The 25,716-nt window shown below is 34.5% G+C and overlaps 3 protein-coding genes, 1 long non-coding RNA gene and 1 other non-coding gene across 6 annotated transcripts; all 5 read right to left on the reverse strand.

The window, feature by feature from the left end:
- Positions 1-1,658: 1,658 nt before the first annotated feature.
- LOC102627546 (putative clathrin assembly protein At5g35200) lies at positions 1,659-5,511 on the reverse strand. Its single transcript, XM_006474554.2, has 15 exons — positions 5,413-5,511; positions 5,250-5,319; positions 4,993-5,090; positions 4,737-4,878; positions 4,554-4,654; positions 4,320-4,403; positions 4,176-4,226; positions 4,024-4,089; positions 3,877-3,942; positions 3,698-3,778; positions 3,504-3,573; positions 2,922-3,151; positions 2,754-2,829; positions 2,529-2,644; positions 1,659-2,412 (listed from the first exon to the last, which is right to left on the reverse strand). Exons 1-15 carry the CDS (start codon positions 5,509-5,511, stop codon positions 2,056-2,058), a joined length of 1,707 nt encoding a protein of 568 aa, XP_006474617.1. The 3' UTR covers positions 1,659-2,055.
- A 2,512-nt stretch (positions 5,512-8,023) lies between these two features.
- On the reverse strand, positions 8,024-13,103 carry LOC102627436 (uncharacterized). Of its 2 annotated transcripts, none has more exons than XM_025097780.2 (15): positions 12,739-13,103; positions 12,325-12,604; positions 11,955-12,040; positions 11,433-11,533; positions 11,132-11,254; positions 10,885-10,954; positions 10,427-10,513; positions 10,257-10,322; positions 10,041-10,133; positions 9,852-9,908; positions 9,605-9,733; positions 9,439-9,529; positions 9,085-9,173; positions 8,778-8,971; positions 8,024-8,682 (listed from the first exon to the last, which is right to left on the reverse strand). In XM_025097780.2, the coding sequence occupies exons 2-15, from the start codon at positions 12,548-12,550 to the stop codon at positions 8,610-8,612; spliced, it is 1,485 nt and encodes a 494-aa protein (XP_024953548.1). In that variant the 5' UTR covers positions 12,551-12,604; positions 12,739-13,103; the 3' UTR covers positions 8,024-8,609. The 2 variants fall into 2 exon arrangements, with proteins under 2 accessions (XP_024953548.1, XP_006474070.1); XM_006474007.4 differs by having other exon boundaries at positions 12,829-13,101.
- A 7,435-nt stretch (positions 13,104-20,538) lies between these two features.
- Positions 20,539-21,202, reverse strand: LOC127899683 (uncharacterized). The gene is made up of 2 exons (XR_008051609.1): positions 20,902-21,202; positions 20,539-20,780 (listed from the first exon to the last, which is right to left on the reverse strand). It is a non-coding gene; the product is annotated as an uncharacterized LOC127899683 (long non-coding RNA).
- Positions 21,045-21,205, reverse strand: MIR12107 (microRNA MIR12107). The gene has a single exon (NR_161556.1). It is a non-coding gene; the product is annotated as a microRNA MIR12107 (primary transcript).
- Positions 21,206-24,302: 3,097 nt separating this feature from the next.
- Positions 24,303-25,649, reverse strand: LOC102627260 (aspartic proteinase CDR1). The gene has a single exon (XM_006474553.4). It carries the CDS (start codon positions 25,647-25,649, stop codon positions 24,303-24,305), a length of 1,347 nt encoding a protein of 448 aa, XP_006474616.1.
- Positions 25,650-25,716: the final 67 nt, after the last annotated feature.

The raw sequence follows: 25,716 nt of genomic DNA on the forward strand, positions 1-25,716 counted from the left end.
AGGTCCTGTTTGGAATTGAGGTGCTGTAACTTTTAAGCTGTAACTATTATAGAAAAAAGTTGTAATTATGAAATAAAAATTAATAATATGTAGTAAATATAATTTTTAAATAATAATTTTGATAAAATTATTAAAGAAATAATATATTTTCTATTATACAAGTAAAAAATCATATCAGCATAGCTTTCAAGTTACAACAACTAGTGTGTACTAAACACTTTAGTATTATACCTTTTAAGTTACAGCTGCCCAACCTCAATCCCAAATACACCCTTAATCAAGTTAGCGGCTTATGCTAATCGTCCATTTGTCTTAATATGTTTGTTGACAGGATCAACAATAACAGAAAGACGAGAGAAAGATGTGGAAAATAAGGAAAGAAAAAGAGGGAAAAACCCAAAACTAAACTTCACCGAAACTTCAAAAAGAATACAATGATGTCATTTATTTTAATGAAAAAATTAAAATAAAAGCTTAAAGTCAAACAGAATTAGTGGCATTTCATTTCAATGAAAATAAAAGCTTGAATGTCAGACAGAAACATGATGTCAATGAGAGATATCAGTGTTCACACTTAATCGCTTAGCCATTAAAAGTGAACTAGTTTTGCTAAACAACAGTTTCATATACATGTACATAACATAGATATATACATATATCTTGGTGGTAAAATATAGATCAGAGGTATTGAGGGCATGCCGCATGGGAGTATGACTCAAAACCATGACAAAGGATAAAAAAGAAGCTGAAAAGGGAGAATGAAAGGGAAGACCACAAAGAAATGGTTGGGAACATGACTCAAGACCGTGACAAAGAATAAAGGGAAAGTTGAGAAGGGGAAGACGAAAAGAGGAAGTTGAGATGGGACGATCTCCAGAAGACGGCGTCAACTACTTGAGTTATTAGAGAATAATGAAATACCTCTTATGGTATGCCTGCACTGTTGCATGGCAGTATAGTCCCCACACAGACTGTCTCCTAAATATCCCCTACAAGCCACCCAAGTTAGAGGTAAGGAAAGAGGACCACAAACAAGCCACCAACACTCTCTTCATAAAGACCATGTGCAGATGTGCTTCTCACCCAATCGACTCATTCAAAATAAGCCAACTGGAGTTAGGGACACCTTGCTAAACCCAGACTGACCCCACGTCGACAGTTATCCAACCCTAGTAAACTGAAGCTCCTCGACAAAGGAAGCCAAATTACTTAAAAATCCTACATGAGGAGGGAGATTGCCAATGGCGGCTCGCCGCCTATCCAAATAGACATAAAGATTCCCTCAAGGGAATTCCTCTTAAAAATGTCATGTTAGTTTCACATGAGGTAAGTGACTTATTCATCTCAAAAACACTAAACTTTCTTCTTGCTTTAGGGTTACTCTAAAACCCTCACTCCATCCTACCTCCCCCTAACTTGACCGTTAGTTATGTCATCAACCACCGTCGGTGTCACCTCTAATAATAGTTTCTTGTGATTTTAGGACCTCTCTAGCCGTCACCGTCCCCAAGCATCCATTTGCATGTAGTTCAATCATCATCTTCTCTAGAAAACCACCTCCAGAAGGGAAGAATCGCCAGTTATAGAAAAGCTCTCATAGTGTTTTAGGTTGAACCAAGATCAGACAAAAAAATATATAATAGCATTCAAATTTGACTTTATTAAATCGTACGACTTAAAAGCATGCCTGTATACTAGAGAAGAACTATATATATAACTAAACCATTATAGGTTTGTAATTGAGTTATTGAACCATGATCGATAAATACAAATGGGAGGGAGATATTCAACGCTTTCTATTTCATTGCACCTCTTAATTTTTTTTTTTAATCATAATTTTAGCTTGTGTGGCATACAAGCTACATGCTTAAGGCTTTATTTAGTATTGTTCTCTAACAGAGCTCTAAAATGTTCGATCTCTCACGGCTGTTGGATAAATAAACATGAAAGAAACGAGAGAACCTACATATATACACATGGCAACAAAATCAATGTTCCAAAGTTTACATCCTGGAACGGAAATGTTAATCATTTTCCTAACATTTGACTTGTATCTTAAGTCAAACCAGAGAAAGGATCCTGACGTGGATGAGATGGCAAACTCTGATCAAGAAATGGATTCGAAGAACTGGTTGCGTTCTGGCCTATCATTTGTGGCTCTTGCTCTTGCTTTTGCTCTTGCTGCTGTTGCTGAGTCATAAAATTTTGTTGTTGAATCATATCTGACATTTGCGCATTAGCTGGGGGTGTTACACCGCTCGAAGCGGAAAATGGATCCTGGTTCAAACTATCTGCTTCAAAAGGATTGGAGCCCACCTGCTGCCCCACCGTGTTACTACTATTCCTTTTTGCATTTCTTGCTATCGCGTCGTCATATAGACTATCCAGTGTTAATTTATCCAGGCCACCAGCCTGCACTTGACGATATAGTTAGCAATAAACCATTCTTAATCTGTCGCATCAACCACAGGATGATGAGAAGAGACGAATGATAATCGCAATGAATCCTTGGGACATGAAGTACTAACCAGTTTGCTCCCTGCAACTGCAGCTACATTAGAGCTTGGTGCTGTAACAAGTGCAAGCTCCCAACTCATAGTCTGGCATGCCATAGTAAAGCTGTTTTCGGAATTTGGTTGGTTTTCTGTGAAAAAGCACGAGATAAAACCTTTAATTAGTTCTTGTAAAATGATCATCAAATGGGTACTTTAAAAGAAACAATGAAGAGCTCAGAGAGAATATAAGTAATTCACCAGAAGTAACAATTGCCAGCGCGAGGGAGTTCTTCTCATCCATTTCAGATACCTGCTGGGTTAGCTCTTCCAAGCCCTCCAAGAATAAAAATTTGAAAAATCAGAATATACAACTTGAACAATATCCTATTGAATGCTAGAGTGTTATTAATTCAGTAAAACCATTACCAGAAGGTCAGTAATCTGTTGTGAGGCAGCAGCCTCACTTTGGTCTGTACGCTGTTGCGTGTCTTCGGTGTCGATTAGCTGCTGCGTAGCTACAGCCTCTCTTCGGTCATTGCTTGCTGGTTCGGGTGCTGCCCCAGGCTGGTCTGAGTCTTGTCTATCGGTTGACACATTAGCTCCAGGAGCATCATCTAATTTTGGAGCTTCTATCCGAGCAACATTCTGATCACCATCTGTTTGATAACAATTTTAGATAGTGAAATCAGCCCAAGAAGTAAGATATGCATGGCACAGTTATATATTTGTTAATTTTAAGAAGGCTGGCATAGACTACATCTCTTAGTTTTTGAGAAATCGGGACTAAACTACTCAGTTTTCTAATAATGCAACAAAGTTAATAAATTCTGAATATTGGTTCATCTTTCCTAATTCTAATAGATTTTGGTGTATAAAAGGAAGTTGGGTTTCTTTTTTTTTTTTTCTTTCTTTTTTATGAAAAATTCAGGAAGAACATGAAATGTAGGAATAATTAAACAGTTTCCCATATAGCCAAAATAGAAGCTTTGAGACATCATACTGCTGTACATTGTAACATGAAGATGTGTGGCGCCACCTTCACATAATCCTCCATGGCAGTCATAAATGATGCAGGGGGCTGCAGCATGAATCTCAAGCAAATTAAGCAAGTTGGTAAATTAAAAAAAAAAAATCGATTGAAAGGCACAACCATAACAAAAGACTTGACACAAAATGTTATCTCAAAATGTTCCCTCTTATACCTTTTCAATTTTAATGTACTTCTGCCCTCTTCCAAAGTCAAGCTCCCTGCAGATCTCAAATAATGAAGTTAAGCTGTCTGCCTGCAGCAACGTACAAGGTTAAATGTTGAATAGATGTTGGATAAGAGGACCGAAGGGATCAAAATTACATATTGACACTCAGGCATAAAGATATGTACCTGACTCTCAGACTTCCGATAAATTTCAAGTGTTCTAACAGCATCATGACGAGGCATCTCAAAATACTGCAAAAGAAGATAATTAGATGCCATCAATTTCTACTTTGGCAGATGGGAAACACCAGCACTCATACAGAAAAAGCTCACCTTATCAACTAATTTGAGAATTCCATCAGTAATTGAGACATACAGCTTCACACTTTCACTTGCAATCTAAGAAAGGCACAACATCAGTATAGCGGATAATCAATTGAAACAAAACAGCAGCATAATGTTAGAGGGCTATAGATAATCCATACAATTGAAAGTGCATAATGAATCAAATTATTGTATAAAGCGGCTCCTTGTGGCTGCAGAAATAATACACACTATCAGAAATATACCAATAACATCAAGAATGCTATACCAATGAAATAGCATAATATGACTCGTGGCCATATTACCTTGCAACCCAGAAGGCGAAAAAGAAGCTGTTGCAAGGAAGGCAGCTGATCAAGCAAGTCTGGGATGCTAAGTCTCCCACTTCCCTGTCAACAAGGAAACATAAATAAGCATATAGAGCATTTAATCTACAAAACTTGAAGTATATACATACTTTTAGAAAAATTTGGAGGTTAATGCTCTTAAATACACTCAAACTTATCAAGGAGATAAAGAGTTGAATCCGAACTGCTCACCATGTGGCTCTTCTCAACATCATATCTCAGTATGCGGAAACACTCCACTCGCTCTTCAAGATATAAAGCATAATTACGAATCCAGGCAGAGTGATCCCATGCTTCAAGCATAAAAAGTTAGTTATTGTAAGTACAGCATATTGCAGACCTTGACATTAGATGAGCTAAGAGAATATAGAGTACCAACTGGACTTGATTCATCCCTGAAGTGAGATAGATTAAACATAAGAGCTCTTCCCCTGCTGTAATTTATTAACTCTTCACAAAATGAATGATCAACTTCCCTCAGTGCACGGTGTATAACTATCAAGGTTTTTAATGCTACCTGAGAATTAATCAAGTAGTGAGATTGATTGGAAAACAAGTAACAACGATATACAATATAAAGAAACATACAAAATTCAAACATAAAGATAACCAAGGTGATGAGGGGGCATACTGTCCAACTATGTGTTTTAGCAAGACGCTTGGCAAGACTTTGTATGCAGTAAGCAACATCAGCACGAGGTCTTGAAGCTAAAACAGCTTCAAGAATCTCTGAAAACATGAAAACAGTTGGCGCACATTCATATATCAAAACTCATAAAGAAGTATAATCGTATATCCCAGAACACAAGATTAGGCACAAATTTTCTGGACTTGAAAGGTTTAATTGAAACCCAAAAACATTACAAATAATAAGAAATGATCACTCACTGCTGATGTGTTTCTCCTTTGGCAATACTTCGTCATGGTTCGTTGCTTTAACAATGGCAATATCCAGTCCCTGGAGTACATGATAGAGTATTATTAAATAAAGAACATTATTAATTAACTACAAGATTGCATTAATAAAGTTTTTGGATGTAAATTAAATCACCTTATTCTCACTGTTTAAGTTTACCAATCCAACCTTTGTGGTGTCCTTCAAGGCGGCAATAGCTTTTCTTATCGGCTGAGTGCCACTGCTAGCTGCCATTCTATTTCAAGAAAACAAGCATCCCTTATCACGAAAACAATGTATACTCTCAACAATTTGCCATTACTAAAGTTCTGATGATCTTTCAATGCCTTGATTTTTTATAAACATAAGAATTCCTATTTCCTATCCTCAAGATCACGTGATATACGTTAAGAACTCCAAGAGTCAGCTATACTGCAGATACATGTAAATGGCTATTTTGGCGATATTTGAATTTCAATCTACTCAATCAATAAAATTCAAAGAATCTTGTTTGACACTAAACCCTGGAAACAAAACAATAAAACTAATTAGAAAAAGTAAAGGGTAACTATTTGAAGAATCTAGCTAAATTACAATGAAAGAACAAGAGCATCATGAGAATCCAAAATCGTTAGCCAATTAATTGACATAAACAGAAACATGTATACTATACGAAACATACATTAATTATTACAGCAATTTCATATCATACATAGCATGCATATGTGCGTACATTAATATACATATGGACTACGGATAGCTAATCGGAGAGCTAAAACGAAGGGAATTTGGTAATGCAGGACTCTGATCACGAGCTTAACGAGGTTACGTGTTTGTTGGGAAGCTTTATATTTATAGTTTGAGGTAGCATACACATTTCGTGCCACCGTAACCTTAACCATTGTGATTTTATCATTTTCCCAGTTTTTCTTTTTTCTTATGTAGTTGAACCTCGTTAAATTAATATTTCATAAATTGATAACCTCAATTAAATAATAACTTTTGTCAATCCCAACTTACTGTTAATGGAGTAAATAAATAATTCAATAAATTTATTAGATAACAAAGTTTTTTTAAAGAAAAATCTTATTCTTCTATAGAACCCAATTAATACATAAATTAATAATTAACTAATTAGAAATTAAATACATACAACACATCATTGTTGGTACTCACATAATGCTTTACGTATTTCATTGGTTATTATTGCCTTTTTTGCACCTTTCACAAAAGAAGTAATTGTAGCATTATATATGCAATGTTAAGAGTAAGAGAGAAAAGCTTAATATATTGCCTACAATAAATCTTCTTTAATGAGTTACCATGTAATTATGATCTTGTCAAGGGGTTATTAATTGAATGATTAATCTCAATCAAGATCAACTTAGAATCGTACCATATAGTTTGATAGAATTACTACATTTTCTAATTATATTACCTCTATATTATATTAAAAATCCTATTATGAATGTGATATTATCTTTATAAATTAATAATTATTATTTTATTAATATATTAGTATTCACCAAATTAATAGATTTTCCATGGTTTCAAGACTATTAACTTATTGAGTTTCTACTGTTTTTTATAAATCAATACATTTTTTTTTTAAGATTAAAAACAACTAATATAAATATAAAAAATCCTTTCATAAAGATTAAAAAAAAGGAAGGAAATTAATACATAACTAATAAATGAAATCATTCTATTGTCATACATAGTTTTTGGGTTAATTTCTAATTTCTCTTTGTAAAATGACAAATTTTAAAATATCTTAAATTACTATAAACTTCAACTTATCCTATTTTTGAAAAGAAGAAAAAATAAATCAACTCACTTTCATTTTTGCCTTATTTTTTGAACAATCGTATTTGATGGTTAATCTTTTTTTTAATTTAAACTGTACTTTATATCTCCATTACTTTTTATTGTCGGCTATCACTAAAATAGTACGGTTTTATTTACCATGTAAAATCACCACGTTTCATTTAAGCCTTTGGATTTATAATTCCAGCTCGATTCGAATGGCTTCTCCACTATAATTTTGTTTCAAAAAAGAAAAGAATAGTTGCGGCAATTTTCAATAATACCCGAACTAAAATCACAATAATGTGGCACCAGTCTTTTTTTTTTTATTTAAATACTAATTACACATTAAATTATTATATTATGCAGATATTTATAATTACTATTACAGCATATCATTATACTGCTATTTACAATCAGATATATAACTATGACTTACATTATTATATTAAATTCTATAAAGTACATGACTAGATAAATTATGACTTACATTATTACATTAAATTCTATGAAGTACATGTCTAGACAAATAAACATTCACGGACGAGGAGAGATGTCTATATTGATATTTACAATCAAATATATAATTATGATTTACATTATTATATTAAATTCTATGAAATACATGACCAGACTAACTATGACTTACATTATTACATTAAATTATGTGAAGTACATGTCTAGACAAATAAACCTTCATAGACGATGAGGGATGTCCTTAACTATGACTTACATTATTATATTAAATTCTATGAAGTACACACCCAGACAAATTATGACTTACATTATTACATTAAATTCTATGAAGTACACGCCTAGACAAACTATAACTTACATTATTACATTAAATTTTATGAAGTACATGACCAGACAAATAAACACTCACCCTTACAAACGAGGAGGGATGTCTTAAACCACTCACATTTCAAAAGAAAAATACTTACAAATTAACTCCACACAATTAAACTTACAAATTAACTTTGATTCAGAGGGAAAAGAAAAGGCACAAATTAGAATACACAATTATTCTTAATTGAGAGAGGTTCAATCCATAAGGACTCGAATCTCTGCCCTCGTAACCATACTTAACTTTCAAGGTAATACTTCACCACTCAACCAAAGGCCGGGTGGCGGCACCAATCTAATTAAATGGTGAAAAATACTCTCACCATTCACTAGTTTCGGCTAAATTCAAAATCCGATTGATACAACCGACACGTTCCTCGATAGAATTGATCTTTGGACAGTATTCTCAGGTATAAAATACTTTTGTGACAACATTATTTATGACACAGATGGACTTTATTTTGTAACAGTGTAATAATTAGATTAATAATTAATCTTACAAAAAAGTTAAATCATGTTTTATTTGACCCAACCTAGGTATTCACTGGCGCTGATCACGGCTGCTGGCTCGGCCGGACATCATGTCAAGTAAAATACAAGACTGTTGATGCTGAATCACTCCCTTTTGTCAAAGTATCATTGCTTGTACTGCATCTGCAATTCTGCATTGTCAATTTGCTACGAGAGCTGCTGTCAATTTGCTATGAGAGCTGCTTCCCGGCTAACATGGCAGCATGCTGCTCCAAGTATTCTTTGCTGTTCATCTCTGTTAATCTGTAATTATAAGAGGTTCATTAATCGGCAATAATTACAAATCCTGCTATTATGATTTCCCCAATGCAAAATCCTTAGCGATTTCAAAAAGTCACCTGCTAATCGTGCGGTCTTTTGCAAATCCCAATTCATTGTCCACACAAAGATCAGCTTCATCATTTCTCATAGATCTCGAAGAGGTTCTAGGTGCCATTTGCTGGGCATCAGATATCGTCACTATCTTATTGAAAAGCTGAAAAGGACTACCCTCAGCCGTACACAACAGGCGAGCCCTGTTCTCATACATTACCTGTGACCATAACGGTTGAAACGAGTGATCAAGCGATTATAGAATTAGGGCCAAACATGTGATAGTATAGAATTCCAAAAGCAACCGGACCGCAAAGAAGTAACGGGACATACATCAACTAAAGTAACAAACCGATATGCTGCTGTCCTATTGTGAAGTCCAAATATGGGGACACCTTCCAGCGCCAAGGTATGAAAAATCTCTGCCAGAAGAAAAGAAGAAAACCTGTATAAGAATTTATCGCAAAGAAAATAGAAGACAAGGCATAATATTTGCAGGAGGAATTAAATCTTTCAAACCTCCACGCTGGGGGGGCTTCGAACAGATGATAATTGTAGATGTTACTATAGTTATTTGGACTAATAAGTTTGTTAAACTCAACAAATCAACAGAGCATATCCGTCGTAATATCTAGATATATATACCCTATAAACAGATCAGGATCCACCCAGACAGAAATGACTTACTGAACAATCCAAAGTAGTCAGCAGCTCCAAGAGGTTTGTCACAAAGCTCCTCAAATTCAAAATATGCACATCCATTAGCACCCAATGGAACCTAAACACAACGAAAGCAAGAAGCAAATAACCATCACTGCACCCATTATGTGGCAAAGGACATACCAGCACAAACCTGCAATTTCCTTCCCATCACTACTTCCACCTCCTGTGGTCCGGCCTCATGTTCACCAATCAAGTCCCGAAACTTTTGCTTCATAACTTCTGATGAACCTTTGCCAACAAAGTAGAAACCTTGTTGAGCCTGCAGTTCAAGGACAAACACAGCAATCAGAAACTGTAACATAATAAAAAGAACTATAACTATTAGCCTGAAAGCAGAAATATTCTCCTGAATTTTGAAGAGAGAAATGATAGCATACCGAAGTCATTTTCCTATAGTCTACTGATGAGCCAATTTCGTGGACAACACATCTTTCCTATAGCAACACAAGTTTTCCAAATCAATTAAGTTTATACAGTATCCAAGAATCATACAAATATCCAAAAGCTCACAAGGATTGACCGTGTTTACAGGAAAATAAATGCACATGTTTATTCCACATACATACCTTCAAAGTGGAAATAAATGGTAGAAAAAGATCCCTCTGTAATCCACGTTCATATAGATTGTCCGGAGCACGGTTTGAAGTGGAAACCAGTATCTACACTTGCCTCCCAACACAGGCAGAAAAATAATCCCCATGTCAGTTTCCATCAGATATCTAAAGTTTATACCGCATTGAGTGAAAAGACAGAATATAGATCACACAATATTTATCACTTACAACACCATTGTTGAATAGATGTCTAAACAGACGATTAAGTATCAATGCATCAGCAACATCAGTCACCTAAATAACACAAAGAAAACAAATATCAATATAAATATTAGTGTTACAAGACATAATGATTTTCTTTTTACTTTTTGTGGAAAATGGTGTGATAACCACTGTACCATAAACTCATCCACACATAATAAAATAGCCTCATCTGATATCTCTCCTGCAACAACTTCAAGCGGATCTGATACACCCTTGTGCTTCTGCAAGAATTCAACATTACGCATGAGTGTACTGGCGTATCTGCTATGATCAAGTGCCATGTAAGATAAACAAGACAGGATCGAATTTATTCATAAAGGTTAAATAGTACTTTTACCAGTTAATTCTTTATTTATTTGTTTATTTATTTATCTTGTACAAACTTTCTTGACCATTAATGTTGAAAATTACAACTACTTTGAGATAAGGAAAAATAAAAATCACTGACAAGCCAAAAATTATCCAAGCACTGTTCTACAATCTCATGCAACACAAGCCTAAACTGGGCCAATAAAATTATTTCTTTCTTGTAATAAGAATTTCATGGAATTCATATCAATCTGGATAAATAAAACCTTGTCTGGTCTCTTACTTGCAAGCGGCTGTGGACATTCAACATGAAGTCATGAAAATGGATCCTCTTCTTTCTCCAATTGCAGGGCCTGAAGATATAAACATCAGCTATCAGGAAGCCCAAAGTAACAATGATGAGCGTATAACTACCAAGAATTTCAATAATTCCATATTTAAAGTTTATAGAATTTGTTACTAGAATACTGTTGAATGGCTAAGAAATTTCTCAAAAGATTTGGAAACAGTGAAACGTATGTTTGACTTACAATTGATAAAAAAATAGGTCCATCAACATTGTTTTCCCAGTCCCTACTCCCCCATAAAGGTACAATCCTTTGACAGGTGAGTATGAAGATTGTGGCAGTAAACGTGACCACAGCCACCGACTCCTGTAGAGAAACAGGACTATCTGTCAAATAGTTATGTAAATTCGCACCACATTAACATTGTAGAATTACAAATTAAAAAAAAAAATAAACAAGATGAACAGGGGAGTGATCCTGCAATACCAAAATGTAATTCATTAGTTGAAATCTGAACAAAATTAGAGTAAACTGTAATATTTACCTTCCAGATTTCTCAGAAGATGAATAGCGATCTAACTTACAGGCATCAGCTGATTCAACAAGCTCATCATATAGTCTTTGAAGTTCTTCTAACGTTCCTAACTGCCAAAAAAAAAAAAAATTCACTGTCAGGACAACTTTTACATCCTTAAACAACATAGTAGATGGTCCACTCACTTCTTAGCTATCTTATCAATACACCCTCTCAAGAGAAATCATATAAGACCGAGTGCAATTTTGTTCCTGAAACTATAATCGATGGGCCAACCAATTTAAAACCGATCATCCAGTAAATGAACCAAATTTCCCAAACTTTATGTTGGTCAAAAGATTTCCTCTTCACATTCCACATCAATAGGCATTTCAAGATTAAAGCAACCAGTACCTACATGATGAGTTCATCAAATGTGAAGCTTAGTCCAACAGTGGGCATGAATCTCCCATTAATGATGCTTTTACTACATCCATTATCCATTAAAACAACGCAAGAAAACATGCAATGTTAAAATTGGACTGTCCATACCTGACGGACGTCACCATCCAAAAGCTCACCCGCGATAATTCTTCGCTCATACTCCACAAGAGGCCCTGCAGCTGCTCTATGTACTTCTGAAACCAAACCACAGAAACCCAGTAAACACACAAACCAAGAAAGAAAATCCATGCTCTGTTTTACACTAGTACATTTTCAAATGCTTTTGAAGCCCGTCAAGCACATTTGTATTTCAATTCTGCAATATTTGAAGAAAAAAACTTCAAGTTCAAGGGCATTTGATATGTGCTTTTTTTCAGAAAGCACTCTTCTACAAAAACAGTAAAATAAAAGCATTAATAAACAGCAAAAACAACACCAACCCAGAAGAAAGAATAAAAAAAGGGGGGGAAGAAAAAACCTCCAATGGAAGCGCTAGCAGCAGCATCCGTTGACAGAGCTCTTGAGACCATAAATTTTGAACGTAAAAAACTTTCAATTTCAGCATTATTAGTAACCCCGTAAGCACAATTATGATAATTCTCTGTCAAATCCTTGGGCCTTGTCGTAAAACTACTCCAATAATCAAATTTGCGATGCCACAGAGCTGATCGAAAGTAGCGAGCAGATCCCGCAATTCTCCTCATCGTCAATCAAAACAGTCGGTCGCTTGTGATTGGACGCAATTAAAAGCAACAGTCCTGTATCGGCAAAAGAATATTTTTTTTTTAAATTTCAACTTGTTTGAAACAGAACATATTCAGAATTACAAAGTAAGAGCTATAGATAGTTGAAAATTTTAGAGTACAGCAAACGAGGCTTTTGGGATCGTAACTTTAGCGAGAATCAGAATCATTCGGTCAGTGCGGCGAAAGATAAAAATACCAATTGAATGAATGATGAATCAACGTAAAATAAAACGCACCGGATCGAGCTGAGCCGGCCGGATTGAAGACGAGAAATTGAGGAGAATCAAATAGCTGAAGAAATAATTAATTATAAAAAATACATTTATTTGTTTATTGTAAATCGAGGCTATGTTTTCGGAGCGAGACAGAGAGAGAGAGAGAGAGAGAGAGAGAGGAGGTTGATGTAAGAGGTTCCGATAATATTTGAAGATCATAGCTAATTGGGTTGGTTTGTGCGGTTTGACTCATAAATCCAATTATAAAAATCGTCTCTCGGTTGGTGAACTGGAGAACTCCAGTCATCTTATAACGTCATTAACGGATTTTTTTATTCCATGTCTTTTCTTAATGTTAGCATTACACGCTGCACCTTTTCTAATATTCTTTTAAAAGAGGGCTGTATTATATTATGTAATATGCTATTTTAACTTTTTATCTATATTATGCTTGATGTTGTCGCACTGCATTTGGTGATTAATCAAAAGTTTTATGTTTGAACAATAGTATTTATTTATTTATTTTTTGTCTTGACCACGAGATATTATGGGGAGGACTTCAAATGTGAGAGATACCTTTAAACTCCTACCACAATTAAGATTAGAAGTCTCCGCTCAAACCGAGAAGCACAGATTCTCCCAATAAATACGACTTTCCTGCGACTCGAATTGAAGAGCAAACACAGTCAAGCCACTTAAAGGGACTCCATTGCCTGTGGAGCCAACAGTGTGTTGGTAGTATTTATTACTTTTTAGGAAAACATTAAATAACTATGTCTTAAATTTTAGAATTTCCACATTAGTTTTTTTAATATAAATTTTAAAAAATAAAAATCATAATTCTTCATAAAACATAAGTAAATTCAGCGGCATAATAATTTTTCAATATTTTTTAAAGGTATACCTTGTGAAATAAAGATCCAAGTAAATAATTCAATCAAAAAACTTGAAAAATATCACAGTATAAATAAATAATTTTTTTAAAGGAAAATATGTCACTTTCATTCATTCAACTTATTTAACTTGATGAATAAATATGTAATTCGATATACAGCAGAATTAAAGGTATCCAAAGCTAACTCAGTTAAGGAGTGCGCAATGGCATTATATTCTCTGAGAGGTGTTGAATTATAATTTGAGGGCTAGTTTAAAGCTAATGAGTGGAGTGGTATGCATTCTAAAAAAATAATTAGGAGAAACCACGAGCACTCTCAGTGAATCAAGATATAAAATACTTCCAAACCAAAATAATTCAAAATCTGATTAAAAAATTGAGGATTTGCCATGATGTTCTTTCTCCTAGAGTGGTGTGGCGAAGCTCTCAGAATAAGGAAGCAGCAGCCTGGATTTGTGCCGTGAATGTGAAGAAGTTTATGAGTACAGGCAGCGTAGGTGCTTTGTGGTGAAGCTTCCAGTGATAGATTGTCGATGGAATTAAGAAACCGCAGCGAGTAGATTGAGGAATAAGGAGAAGGAAAATAGAACTAGATTTTTTGTCCGTCTGGGTTCTAGAAAGTGAGAAAGTAATATAACTTTTTTTTTTATTTCCATGATTGACTCTCAATGTTTTGCTTTGAACTGTTACCGGTGCATGCAGCTCTTTTATTAGTCTTTTCTATCCAAAAATAAAAAAAATAAAAATACAAAAGCTAGTGCCCATAATCCCTTAATTTAGTTGGACTGTGGCTCTGAAGCTCTGAGTTTAGCTACAAAAGGACACACAAGTTGATTGGAGTGGCAGAATGTCTCGAATATTTTGAAGAAGACGGATTTCCATTTGTTAAAGAAACCAGAAAGAGCTTATCTCAATTCTCTGTCCTTGTTGTTTGCAAAGTGTTTTTTTTTTTTTTTTTTTGTTGGGAATCGGAATATGGCCCCCACTCGAGGAGCCCATTCCATAAGCCCATCGCCACATAAACAAAGAATGTTAATCCGGGGCCCGGCAGGCAATTCTTCTCCCTTCGTGCTGGACCACGGATGACGTGTAAAAGTGGAAGTGCACCGGCTGATGTGATGTTTTTTAAAGATAAAAACAACGGTAGATTGGATTACGAGGCCGTGACGGCAAACAAATCACAGTCAAAAATTGGCCTTAAATTGACCACATTTATTCTATTTTTACTGCACTGGATTATGGAAAGTCTTCCACGCATACAATATAATCACAATAGCTAACTGCGAAATTAAAACAGCTTAGTATGAGTACTACGTTATCATTTTACTAATTGAAAACGTAATAAATTCGACTCAACAATTAACAGAGATAAATAAATCTCGTAACTAATTGGAGACCGAAGAATAAATTGTCTGCCTCAGCAATATTAATATCATTAAAATACTCGGCCTTTGGCCGAGTGGTGAGAGCTGCAGCAGTTCGAACCCCCACAATGCATGCGGGGGTGTTTTCTTCCTCAAATAAAATTGAGTGAAGACAGTCTGCTTCCTTGCCCCAGTGCGAGGAGTAGACATCCCTCGAATATTTGAGAGGGTTAAAATCTGGGCAGCGCTCCATTAGTATTGATGTATGTTGATCCCGGTTATAGTCTGATTTGTACATATCAGTTATATTCTCATATAATATGAGTTGTAATATGAGCAATAGTCTCATGTAATCAAAAAAAAATATCATCAAAATAAACGTTAATGTCAGCTCCTGATGCAATTACCAAATCCATCATGATTACGTACTACAGCGGCAATATAGCCAAAATTCCCCACTTTTGACATCCACCGCGGCATTAGTGATTTAGTGTTTAACTGAACAACTTAAACCAACCACAATCACGAGGCTGACAAACATTTGAAAAAAAGACAAAAATTGTTCCAACTCAGGCCCCACGTCCTTCTCGTTTAATATGTTTCACATTGTCCCACACTCCTTCAGCACGAGCCACGCCCACACGCAGGGCTGACATTTAACCCTTCCTACACGTGCAGGTTTGACAAATCTTCGCGGCTCCATTGTGCTGTATTACAATATACCATGATATGAACACTACCATATTAAACAAACCAAAAATACTCTTCAAATTCTATTTTAAATTTCTTTAATTAAAATAATAATAAATTAAATTAAATAAAAATCTAAATATACGGTTGGTGCCGACCACTCATGGTCTCCGCATAACAACATACTTTATGCAGTGAAACTATTTCTTGCAAATAAGCTTCCATTTATTATATATTTACAGTTAAAAATTTGACTGTAAATCTACAGTGAATAGAAATTCATTTGTTAATAATAGTTGCACTATTGGGTAACCCTGACAATAATAATTCTAGTGGTACTAAAATATAATTCAAAGAATATAACGGTGAGTGACAGCCGGCGGCAGTGCACAATGGGAAAAATTAATCTAAGTTATTAATTTAATATAACTAATAAGAAAATATAAATGAGTCTTCTATTATTAATTTAGTATAAATGTTATGATTTTTTTTTAAAAAAAAAAACTATTTTTTATAAGAGAGTCCACAATACACCAAACATTGTATTAATAAAATATAACAAAATACAATCTAATCCAATACAAAATACACCTAAATTGGTTTAGATTTAAAATGTCACATAGGTGGCAATGGTGAATAATTTCCATAAATGATGTAAAGTAACGATGTAGCATTTTCACAGTTGTAATGGGGTAAAAAAAGCCTTAACTTGACTAAAATGATGCAGTTTGCTCATTGTTGGTACTTGAGTAGCTGCCTTAAGCTATAAGGATATGATCCTAATCTCGATAAGTGTCTCCAAGAGAAAATATTAACCTAAGCATTAACTTCACTTTCAAATTAACGAAGGTTAAATCTTTGAGACATAGAAATACAATTAACCAACTACTACAAGTTCAACGCCTGCATTTATGCCAATGCATAATTAAAATTTAGGGTTATTATCATTTTACTACTTAAAAAATTATCAAATATCAAATAACTATAACAAGTATTGTCTCCTATCATTTTCCTATTATATTTTTATAAAAATATCATTTTACTACTTTTCCATTACAACAAATATTATTTAAATACTTTTCCGTTACAACCGTTAGTTGACCCGTTAATTGACCAGTTAGTTGACTAACAAAATACCAAATTTACCCTTCATGATTAAAAAAATAATAAGACAAATTTTTAATCCATATATCATAATTCCAGTAAAAAGAATTATGTTGGTATTATATATCCATTTTAATAAATATATTATAAATTTATTTTGTAAATAAGTTTCAAGTATTTTTTTTTTAATCATGAAGGATGAAATTGATATTTTGTTAGTCAACTAGCGGTTATAACGAAAAATTAGTAAAATTATATTTTTATAAAAATAAAGTAGGAAAATGATAGGAGACAATACTTATTGTAGTCATTTGATATTTGGTAATTTTTAAAGTAGTGAAATGATAATAACCTTAAAATTTAAATTACCCAATAATATCACGATCACAACTACGGTGACGGACTCACCAATATCAAAGATTCAAGCACTCAACAGTGCAAAATATAAAGGGAGTAAGGTTACTTATTCGCTAATTTCTTTCAAATGCTTTGTGTTTAAGAAACCTAGAAAACTTCTGAACGAGGCTTTGCAGAAAGGGACATCCATTCTGTATGCAAGTCCAGCCAAATAGGCTCCCATGATCATGTCTAATAACTACAAGTTTTAAGTGGCATTGTTTGGGGAATATATTCACACTGCGACGAGAATCGCACGACAGAAGAAAAACCCAACAGACTTAAAGAGTAAATTTCTTCAAGAATTTTGCAGTATTGAATTAATGTCTAGGTATTCAATTATTAGATTTGAAGAATGATTGTGTTTAAACAACCCAGAATTAATCTCTCTCTCCTCTCTCTTTTTCCCATGTAAACCTCGACCAAATTGACGAGGGGAAATAGACAATTTGGTTTGGGAAAAAAAATTCAAGAATTAATATATATGAACACAAAATTAGATAGAAGGAAAAATCATTACGCATGAAGGAGCGAAAACCACCATGCAAATTAGACACAGCCAAACTATAGTCTATACGTGGGAAATCCATTGACATCTCTATATATCACCTGTGGAGCTGTAAAAGTCCGAGTATAATATTGCATATAATTGGAATAAGAGTATATACTGAGACTTTATTCACCCAATCTAATTCCACTCAACTTTACCAATGAAGCATCAAGAACACTAGTCTTGCGGCGGGCTTCCTTAATTAAGAATTAAGTTCAAAATAATATTGACACAATATCATCTTTGAGTTGACTAAACCAGTCCTCCAAATCCATTCTCTTCTTATGATTTTCCTGGAATTCCTCGTCTGTCTATGAATTGTGAAAGATGATCGGTTTGTCATTTACTATCCATCGGTAATAATTTTCTCATAACAAAGAAAAAGGACAATGTCTTTTGTAACAGACAATTCCAACCACTCATTGTTACCCAAAATTTTCTAATCAAGAAACTAATTCATAAATGATATATAAACACACACACATGCATATATATAGAAATGTTCTAATTCAGGATCTTGAACTTTGTAATTTTTCAGATTTTAATAAAGTTAAAGATCCTGGATCAGATCATTACTCATATATAATAATGCATGTGTGTGTGTATACACACAACAGAAGTTCATTTGATGAATAAAGAGTAAAGACTCAAATATATAAAAAATAAAAAATAAAAAAAAACTAATCTAAATACAAAACAAATACAAATAATCCAGTTAAGGTACCTAGCCAAATAGCATGCCTGCATAGGCAGTTAATTTGCATATTCCTCGACCTAGAGCAGAAACTCTGCCATTTGGTTTAATCATAAGTAAAATTAAGTAGTTGATGCGCGAGTTTCTCCCTCTGCTTTGTGATATGATGATATCTCTTATAGATCTTAGTAGCTGACAGTTAATTGGACACCAAAGTTAACTAATTAATGGCTACAATTCAGTTCCAGAGATAAAATATTAGGGTCATGCTATGTTACAACTAATGATTGATTGCAATTAACGTCACTCTATAATTTATTGGCTATACCCAGAGAGAAATGAAAACTCTACATTCATCTTATCTTTGTTTAATAGCCCAATGGCTTACTTAGTATTGAGGCGAGGTTATAAAAAATTGTAATGATTATTGTATTTGGTAAATCATTGGTTACAGACTAAAAGTTGATGATACTTGTAGACATAATTATTAAAATATATCGAATAATTAAGTATTTATAGTAATTTTAGTCAAATAATATTAAATTAAATTGAAAAAAAAAACCAACTGAGCCAAACCCCGGCTTACCCATTTGGTTTAGCCGCCAAAGCCCAGCTGCTTGGCAGCTAAGCCGAACGAGGCTTAATTCTCTCACTCAAGCTGTGATTGCAATTTAATTTGGATTATAAAAACTCCCAACTCTTTTTATTCATTTTTGTCCAAACATTATTATTCAAACTGCATTGGGTGTCATGACGGAAATTTATTACTAAAAAAATGTATTGAGTCGAAATTCAAATAAAACTAAAACGACTATTGAAATGCAATGCAATAATGCATGCACAGAATATGAGAACAAAATAATACAAACTAAAGAAATCGAGCTGCACCTGTTGCGGAAGTGCGGGTAATATTGTTGTAACTGTGACTTCTGAATAAATATAATAGTGGTGATAAATAAATGTAAAAAAAATAAAATACAATAATTTACGTGATTCGGCGTAATGCCTATGTGTATGGGTCAAAAACTAAAAGATAATTTTACTAACAAATGAAATTTACAAAAATGAAAAAAAACTCTCAAAATCCACAACTCCAATACACCCAAATGGATCCTCACTATAGCACTTAAGTAGAAGCTATCTTAAATTTCTCAAATTGCTTCACTTGTAATTGCTCTCAACTCTCTCAATTGGGATGATTAACAAATGAAAAATGATCATTCTAATTATAGGGAGCATTGTTCACCAACACAAGTTTCAATTTGCCAAATTGACAAATTTGGAAATCGGTACCAACTTTGTCATGCAATTATAGTCAAAGTCTACATGCTAGCTCAACAATTGCATGCTTGACTTTTCAACAATTCAAGCATGCAATTGTTGAAATAGCATGTAGACTTTGACTACAATTACATGACAAAGTTGGCACTGATTGCCAAATTTGTCAAGCAATTGTAGTTCAAGTCTACCTCAACAATTGCATGCTTGAATTTTGCATACTAGTTGTCTCATGCAACTACTCAACAATTGCATGCTTGACTTTTCAACAGCACTAACAAGCACATAGATCAGCTGGTATGATGATGTTCTAACTTAATTAAGATATTTGATTTGAGACTTGAGAATGCAACTGCGTTAAATACTTGTTTGGAGAGTTTTGCCGCCTTAATGGTCCTACGCAGCTCGAATCTGGATTAGTTGAAGTTCAATATGATCCTCGGATACCAGATGATTTAATATAAAAAAAAAAAAAGAAATCAAGCTGAAATGAGACACATTAAAAAGCCTCAGTGGGGAGCCAAAAGAAGCCAATAGGCCAGATTCCGATCGTCACGAGGATAACCAAACCCGATTAACCATACAAATAATATATAACTGCAACTGCAAATCTAAATAGAACAAGTAAAAAGCATTCTGCGTCAAGAAACAAAAGCCACCTCGGTGTTTACGGTGTAAAATCCAATTAGCAATTTCTCCTCGATGTGGATTCGACAGATTAAATCATACTCGAAATTTAATTATATTTGAACCCCTGTGCAATATAAACTAAGATTTTATTCACCCCGTTAATGTTTTAGTCTAATCCAACTCAACTCTATCAATGAAGCATCGAAGTTAAGAAAAAGGGAGTAGTAAAAGTCTATAAATAATGTACTTTCTTCTACGAGAAATAACACTAGTTTTGCGGCTGCCTCAATTAAGAGTCAACTTCGAAATAATATTAACAAGAATATGCAATTCCTAAACAAGAAGAATAAGAAGAATAATAATGTCGATTATCTGTTGAGAAAAATACCAAAAAAAAAGAAAAAAGGAAGGAACAAAGTTAAACAATCTTGCAAACAATAACAATAATAATAATTGTGATTATGTGTTCAGAAAATTGGGAAAAAAAAATTACCTTAACCGCTTTCTCTTAAGTTGAGAACAATAATTCAAATGGACTTAATACGTTTAAGATATTTATGCACTTGAAATCTTGGGCTTTGATTTCTGAGAAGGATCCGAGTTCCGCATATATTGAAAAGAGATGATTTTCCCCATTTATTTGAAATCAGGATTTGAAGGCGTTCATAATGATGAGAGCGCGAATGATAAATTTGATTTTTTTTGGAATCTCCCAATTGTTTATAAATTGAGAAAGATTTAAGGTTTATCATTCGCTCTCTCATCAGTAAAAACACTCTCAAAATAAATTTTACTTGAAAGTTTCAAATCAAGAAATTAAAAGAAAAATTGAACACGTCTTTGAGTGGGGGTGTAATGCACCTGAGCAAAGAGTAGCTGACAATGATATCATTTACAGTTAATTGGACGCTTGTAGATAACTGGTTAATGGTTACAACTCAGTTTCAAAAGATGAATTGAACGAATTGCCGACATTTACGGACGTGGCAAATAACTGTTCGTTCCAGTGACGCATGACCAAGTGTACGATGACATTTAATAATTGATTCCAAAGACACGTGACTAAGGGTACGAGGAAATTAATAATCGGTAGCCAACAGTTCTTTCCAAAAAGAAAAGTTGACAGTTCATCGGAATTGGACCAATGACACGTGACCAAGTGTTCAATAATTGATCCCAATGGCATGTGACTCCAGGCTCCACCATAGTTTGTTGGCAGGCACCAGGCAGTAGAAAAAACTAGTATATATCATGAATTTACATATCACCTAACCAAATGACAATTATAAATCTAAATATCTAATAAGAGAAGTGATTAAAAACTTAGAAGAAAGAAATTTGATGATGAGATTGAAGAGGCTGAGTAATGGAGAAGAGAGGTCAAGCAAATAATTAGAAGCTGATGCTTCTCTTTCTATTTATATCCCTCGCCACTACAATAAAACACTATAATACACAAAGTGGAGTTAGCACTTTGATATTGGAATCCATCAAGATCCGCAGATATTGCGGTATGACAAAACAGTCAACTAACATTGTAAATTGAGAATCCACCCATAATTTCACGACATTCCTCCTTGGATTCACCATTTATTTAATTAGGTGTGCTTAATATTGTCTCGTTAAAAACCTTTACCACAATGGGAAAACCTAGTCAAAAGGAAAAGAAGTACAGTACATATGCGTCCAATATTAATGTGATTCTTCTCTTGTAAGATTATGCTACTCTTGTTAAGTACTATTCCTGATAAGTACTCCTCCTAATAGCAACATGTATTAATTTGATGGTTTGTTGAAGCGACACATGCTAATGCCATATACAGTTTCCTTAGAAGTAGATGTAGGTAGAGCTTTTGTAAATATGTTAGCTAGATTGTCCATGAAGAATATTTGTTTGATATCGATCTTCTTGTTCTGTTGGAGCTCATGAGTGTAGAAGAATTTTAGTGAACTATATTTTGTCTTGTCCCTTTTTAATGTATCTTCCTTTGAGTTGAACTATACATATAATATTATTTTCATATATCATTGTTGAAATATCTAAACTTAAAGATATTCTACAAGTACTTTGAATATAATGGATTACATATCGCAACCATTTGCATTTTCGACTGGTTTCATGGAGTACAAGAATTTCAGAATGGTTGAAATATGTTGCAACGAGAGTCTATTTGGTAGGCTTCTAAGAAATCGTTGTTCCATTAAAAGTAAAAACATATCCCGTTTGTGAATGAGCTTTATGGGGATCAAACAAATAATTTGTATCAGCATAACCAACAAGATCTAGATTTTTCGTTAGTTCATCATGCCACGGCCATACATACGAAAGAACTAAGGTATCACACTTCATGCTTTTGTCATGCAAAAGTATATCTCGTGTCGTATGTTTTTCATCATATCACTCGTCATGCGATTAAGTATAAATTTCATGCAATACAAGTAACCGAAGCCACTCCTTTGGGGCTCACTCCAAGAGGTGTGGTGTGGAAGGTAAGAGGAATGATCAGGTTAGTTATCTGGTAAATTCGCTGATGCCTAAATCCACTAGGGGGGATTTGTGGACTCCTGCAAGATTTATTAAATAATATATTTAACAAATAGCTTAGATCTTATTATTTAATATAACTAAGGATTCATTTGATAAATTCGAAGATTATAGATATGCATGGTTAATATTATTTTACCGTTCTTTATTATCTAAATAATAAAATTTACATAATTAGATTCAAATTGTAAATTTATCTTCATCACATTGACGCCATGCACTAGTTTAATTGATAATTACTTATCTTATGCAAGCATCCATAACATAAGATAAGCATATCAAAGGATAAAAACGATGAGCTTAAAAGGAAGTATATAAGAATAAGTGAATTCGGTGAGTTTAGGCTATAAATTACTTGTCCAGATAGTTGAAACTCGGATCAAAAACATCTTGCCGGGAGGTGTCGGGCTTGACTCGACTCCTGAGTGAAAATGTAGGGCATGAATTCGTGTCCAGTCATTTGCTAAATTAATTCAGGCAGGTCCCGGGCAGGTCCGAACCCGGAATTTTACCAGGCCGTCGAAGAAAAAGAGAGAACAATATATATAGAGAAAGGCCCTTTGTTATGAAGAGTCCCTTTCGCACCATACTCTTTCTAGAGTAGTCATTTATTATTATTATTATTAGGCAAACACATATACACTATTCATGTGAGAGGCATGTATCTTACATGCATGTAAGATAGGGGATCCCTATTATTATTATTATTTTTTATCTTGTCTTTTTGTAGGTGTTCTTCCCTACTACAGCCATAAGAAGTTGCCTTTTTCTAGCCCCTTTTTTGCTTCAAGAAAGACGTGGGCTCAATTTTTCAAATCAATTCGAGAGAACACATCAGCCATCACAAAGACATCTTATAATATTATACATTTGTGTTTAAAATTTTTAAAATTAAAATTTTTAAAATTATATTACATACTTTTTTTTTTTTTTTTTCAAAAGTAAGGATAAACATAGCCCAGGTTGATTCTTTTTAACCTCTACTTATTCGAAAAGACTTTGTGGGACAAATGCACCACATTCGGGTTTATCAATCAAGACTTGCCATTTGTCAAGCCTAATGAGCTTGGGATAGCATAAGATTTATGTAGATAGTGGAAACCACTCACCCAAGTCCGAGGGGTTAAATTGTATTATATGTTAAATGTGCATTAGCTAGATAATGTCACCCACTTCATCCCTGATCCCTGTACTTATTAAAAAAAGGGAAAAAATATATATACTGCAAGCAGTAATACTCTATATTATGTCACAAGCACTCAAATCATTCAGCCTCTCCACTCTTTGATCAGTACAATTAATAAACAGACTTGATCAACCCCATGATCTTTGATGATAATCATTAAATATCAATCATCAAGAAGTTCACAATCGACCCTTTCGAAAGCTAACTTCTTCCCACCAATATCATAAGCCACATTGTAATTCTGCTGAGCCATCATTCCAATGAGTGACAAGCTTGTGTAATTTTCACCATTAACAAAACTGGGTAACACAGCCATGCAAAAAGAATGCGGCCACCGTTGAAAAAACAAGCTGTCTACGTCCAAAACCAACTCAGCCCCGCCCGCAAAATGAAACGTAACAGCCGGAAACCCGATGAGATCGTGACTCGCCGTGCCTCGATAACACAAAGTCCATGAATCGAACCTGTAACGCGTCAGCCACATGTCGAGAAGACTCTCAACTTCATGGAGAAGAGCGTCGTATCCAGCTTTCACAAGCCAAGTAGCTGATGATCCACTATCAATGATAACACCACCGTTATCCCAAGTCTTTCTTGTGAAAATATCAGGGTCTATGTCAAGCATTTTGCCACCGATGCTAATGGCTTCTAGGGTTATGTAATAACGTCCGTTTATAACTTCTAAAGGAGTTGAATCGCCTTCAATCCTAGCTCCGTGCCCTAGAACCAGCTTGTTATGAAAATAGTATGGATCGTTCAAGTTGCCAACGCAATAAGAGAACGTAGAACCCAGTTGTGATACTAGGGACAATCTACTGAATCCGAGACCAAAAACTCCAGAAAGATGGCGATCTTCAAACTTTCCATTATCGTGGCCACACCCGAAAACAACATCTTGCACCCGAATTTTGCCTTCATCTGATGTTTTGAAGATGAGTTGTTCGGTGGCAAGTACTCCGGATGCTGAAGGGCCACGAATGTAAGTTTGATTGTACAAACATTGGTTCAAGAAATTGCACTTGACATTAGGGGAATACCAGCAATATTCAGAGTAGCATGGCAAGTCAGCATAAGAAGAAGACATTGAGGGATCAAAAATTGGACCAAATTGTTGGGAACAATCGAGGCAGGGACGGCATTGAACCCACAGGAGGGTGCTGCCGGTGTCCATGACTGTGAACTGTGGGATTGGCGGCTGGCCGATGGTGAAATTCATGAAGAACAAAGAAAATACCTTGCTAGGAAAAACGTCAGCTTGGTAATCGATTATATTGTTGGATGAATATGATTTAACCTTTGCCTGCAAGTAGGCAAAGCGTGCAATCGAAATATTAATGGCACGTTGAATGCGATTTGCAGCATTCTCATTCGGATCGTGATATGGAGAAACAACGGAGTCGTGGTGAATGAGCTCAATAATCAGCCGGCTAGGCCTGCTGGGAGTGGGGGTGCCAGCAACGGCGATGGGAACCAAGATGAGGGAATAGAACACTGCTAGTGCAACTGCCATGATATCAGATTACTTGAATGTGTTGTTGATCCAGCACTCTGATGTTTGGATAATATTGAAGGATCTC

This window comes from Citrus sinensis, chromosome 9, assembly GCF_022201045.2.
Source record: "Citrus sinensis cultivar Valencia sweet orange chromosome 9, DVS_A1.0, whole genome shotgun sequence".
NCBI classification, from domain to species: domain Eukaryota; kingdom Viridiplantae; phylum Streptophyta; class Magnoliopsida; order Sapindales; family Rutaceae; genus Citrus; species Citrus sinensis.